General features: G+C 31.2%; 1 protein-coding gene across 1 annotated transcript; it reads left to right on the forward strand.

Moving 5' to 3' along the window:
- Positions 1-362: 362 nt before the first annotated feature.
- Positions 363-3,802, forward strand: LOC134231620 (peroxiredoxin-like 2C). Its single transcript, XM_062713605.1, has 7 exons — positions 363-677; positions 826-862; positions 1,019-1,050; positions 1,222-1,275; positions 2,113-2,224; positions 2,477-2,599; positions 2,761-3,802. The coding sequence occupies exons 1-7, from the start codon at positions 471-473 to the stop codon at positions 2,886-2,888; spliced, it is 693 nt and encodes a 230-aa protein (XP_062569589.1). The 5' UTR covers positions 363-470; the 3' UTR covers positions 2,889-3,802.
- The last annotated feature ends 271 nt before the right edge of the window (positions 3,803-4,073 follow it).

Raw genomic sequence — 4,073 nt, forward strand, 5'->3', positions numbered from 1 at the left:
CAAAACTTATAATCGAGAGTATAGCATCGATATTTTGACTCATCTGACAATTCTTTTTTATAGGAATTTACAAACCCATAAAATTTTGTAAATTCCTATGGAGGAGCCGGTAGGCCTATAATTTCATATCACCTTCAACATGCTACCATTAATTAATCATTTCGGACCAAATTTATTTAGGTACAAAGTATCGTCGTTAAACATCAATTGAATACCTTGAAATAATTTGATGTCGATATTCTAGGCCTTTGTTTTAATTAAAAATTAAAACTTAGAAATTAAAGCTTAGAATTCCGGATATAGATACGTTTTTGTTTGAATGTTACTCTAATGATGGTTCCATAAAACGCTTAATATGGGCTTTAATCATACTTGTCTGTTCCAGCGTTTTCATGACATTGATTTGGTATCGACAGCAAACATTGCAAGTTTGATTGCTGAACTAGACGAAACACGTTAGGCTTGACAAAATGTCGAAGGTGGAGGAAAATGAAGAAACTCAGGTTACAGAAGAAATAGATAATTTACAAATGTCAAGAGGAGAAAAACCAGAACCATGTGACTTCAAATTCAACTTTACAAAAGCGAAAGAAAAGTTTGTCTTGGATGAAGGAGGCAACAAAATAAAGTTTGGTGATATCTACAAACACCAGAAAACGATAGTTATTTTCACAAGGGTGAGTTATGTTTCATTGCCTGCATATTATAATCATCTATTTACTTTTAGGGTGGATTTTCAAGTTTGAAAATCGGATCAGGAAAGTGATATCTTAAAAATGTGTTCTCCTATTCATCATTGTTAATCATTCTGTTATTTCATTGCAGCATTTCCTGTGCTTTGTGTGCAAAGACTACATTGAAGGTAAGCAACTATGGAGATAAATAAAACATGTGGAAGAACAGCTTTCAAATTGATGTATATAAGCATTGATAAGATTTTGGTAATGATCCCATATATTCGAAACATTTTTAGTGGATCAATTATGTATCTTTTATTATACCTATTATTTTCTTTCAGATTTAGCCAAGGTTCCATTAGAATATCTACAGGTATATTTTGATGATTTTTTTTGTAATGCAAAATTTCTAATGAAAATACAATACATCATTCTTATACTCCTTAATATGATAATATTATGACAATAATTTAGATGACGAATCCTTTTTTTCTTTTTTGGTAACATATACATGTATCATTGATATACAAATACATTTTTATAGGAAGCTGGTGTGAGAGTAGTTGTGATTGGTCCTGCTCCTGACAAGTTTATAAGTGTAAGTGTTTGCTATATCTTTGCCATTGTTTGGTATGTAATAATGAAAAAAAAAATTTTTATTCAAAAAATCATACCTCTTTGAATATTCATGAATTTTGAGGTATCAGTGTTTGAGATACAGATATTTAACTTTGTTAATAGCTCACCTATTCACCCATTCTACAGACCAACATACACATACAAACACACACATGCATAAACTGCCATCTAAAGAAATTGCAGACTTGTCAACATTTTTCAATCACTGTCAGACATTTGGTCTGACAAAGTCGAATGTTCTGTCGGACCAGTCAAAGTTTTTTTCAGACGGGGTTCATCATATACCTTATTCAAAAATTGTGACGCTGAGAAAGTCATATGAATAATGGCATTTAAATGCCCTTTATTGTTTTCAACAGCCTTCAATCTTACAAGTTTCCTTCCTTGAGATTGAGAGTCTTTAACAATAGACATAAATGACATGTTTTATGACTTTGCTAAAACAAATTTTATTTACTATCATCAACACACTGCGTACACGGCCATTTTTTCTGTGTTTGTGACCAGCTACGCATCCCTATCCCAACCTTTATTAAATTTGCATCACGCTAGATTTTTTTTTAAACGGTCATCTGGACTGACATTTTCTTAAAAGTTATCAGTCCAGACAAATTTTTACCAGCTTTGCTGACAGGACCGACGGATTTCGACAAGTCTGAAAAAGGGTCTTTTCTACTGAGTTACAGTTAAAATCAAGATTTTGGAGTACATATCTAAAGAAAATGATTTTTAGAATGTAATGAAATTGATCAGTTTTAGAGAATGTTTGTATAAGTTCTCATGTACCTTTTTTCAGGCCTTCAAGAAAGAGACGGGGTTTATGTATACCATGTACACAGATCCAGACAGAGAACTTTATAAATTATTGGGAATGAAGAGCAACCCAGAATATGGAAAGAATACTAAAAGTAAGAACAACGTCCAATGCTTTTATGCTTGCAAAATATGAAAACTAATGTAATCGTTTTTGCTACATGTATGTAAGGTATCTCCAGAACTGAAGTCTTTTGAAATTTTCACAAAATAATCTCATGATCAGTTTACATCTAATGAGGAAATGGATTGCTATGATTTTACAAGTTTCCTCACTGTGCTACCTTTATAAACTGTAGATCACCAACTTCATGTGAAACCTTACTGTCATAAGATATTCTTTTCAGATAATAAACACCTCAAGCATAACATGATATCAGGAATTCTAAGCAGTACATGGAGGGCCATGCAAAGCCAGGAATATCAGGGGGATGTCCGACAACAAGGGGCAGAGTATATCCTAGGACCAGGTACGTTTAAAGAAAAAATGAAATTTCTATGTATTTCTTGAAAAAAAATTGCGGTTGATGCAATGCCAAATTTTCAAGATGCCATGAGAAGTTATTCAGTATAAATATATGAGATAAAATTTTTGACTTTTGACCACTGCTGATTTTTACCTAATTTTCAGGAGATGAAGTCCACTTTATGCATCTTTGTGAATGTACCACAGATCAAACTCCTATAAATGACCTGCTACACCTGGCCGGGGTCAAACAAGTTAGTTTTCCTAAGGACAGACGAGTCATTGATGTGTAACTTGTGCTGCAACATGTGCCTATGTGTTCAATCAATGTAATATTCATTAGGGGTGTAACGATAAGATAAAGTGTGTGATGGTATATATCATGATACCTATGTATTGAAATATTTCACTTTTCGTAATTTATTAAGTTATGTGTCTCTGTCCATAAATGAAAAATTCTCTGTCATAGTGTGAAAAGATAAAATGTGAAGATTTTTTTGTTGTCTGTTCTCAAATGCAGTATGGAACAGTTAATAAGTTCTGAACAGATGAAATCACTTTTATTTAGTTACAGTACATGAAAAAGAAATAGCATAAATTGCTTTAAATGAAAACAAATTATGGTACATAGGTTTACAGTTTTGTCAAGGCATATATAGTTTTTGTATACAAAACATTTTTGTATTGCCTTTTTGAGTACATTGTTACACCCCTAATATTTATGTCCAGTTGTGTCATAATTTCATTTGTTAATCACTTGGACACTTTTTTTGTCACATTTGTTAAATTAATGCATTATGACATCATCGGTTTTATGCAATCAATGAGATGCTCAATTTTGTATCATTACAAAAGAAGGATATTTAGTTTAGATGCTTATATAATGAACTCTTTCACATTTTTCTCTGTGAATTTTTGTAAGGACTTCCATCTGAAAGGCTGAAAACGGATGAACAATATTGTGATTTTGTATTTATACATGTATGTCAGGATGTATATATGTGTACAGTGTTTATTTATACCATACTTAATATCATGTCAGGGTGTATGAATTTATGTTATATTTACAATTTTATCAGGAATTGTTAACTTAATTAATACATTTATTTCTATACCTTTGTTAAGTTTTGCTTTATACATGTACATGATTAATATACTGAGTTTAATTTCTGTTGACAGTGATTTGAAATGTGATGCCTATAATTATGGTTATGTATTAGATAAATCTTTTAATATTTATGGAAATACAATTGAAGCCCAATTTAGAAGCAAATTCCTGATTTTATTAAGAATAAGTATTTATTAACATTCAACAGGCCTTTTATCTCTACACTCTACAGTTGTGAAACGTCTCTATTCTATCTCTCAGTTGTCTAGTATCTGTATTCTGTCTCTACTATTGTGAATTATTTTTATTCAGTCTCTACAATTGTAAGGTATTATTATTCAATCTATACTGTTGTAAAGTATTATTATTC

Source organism: Saccostrea cucullata, unplaced genomic scaffold, assembly GCF_032062105.1.
Source record: "Saccostrea cucullata isolate Sc308-1 unplaced genomic scaffold, CSIRO_AGI_Scuc_v1 ctg7749, whole genome shotgun sequence".
Taxonomy (NCBI): Eukaryota; Metazoa; Mollusca; class Bivalvia; order Ostreida; family Ostreidae; genus Saccostrea; species Saccostrea cuccullata.

What these genes read in the sequence shown, in the direction of transcription:
- LOC134231620 (XM_062713605.1), top strand. Translation starts at nt 471, where the DNA reads ATGTCGAAGGTGGAGGAAAATGAAGAAACTCAGGTTACAGAAGAAATA. An exon ending in TTCCATTAGAATATCTACAG is followed by an intron (nt 1,051 to 1,221) that starts GTATATTTTGAT and finishes ACATTTTTATAG; the next exon opens with GAAGCTGGTGTGAGAGTAGT. An exon ending in ATATGGAAAGAATACTAAAA is followed by an intron (nt 2,225 to 2,476) that starts GTAAGAACAACG and finishes TATTCTTTTCAG; the next exon opens with ATAATAAACACCTCAAGCAT.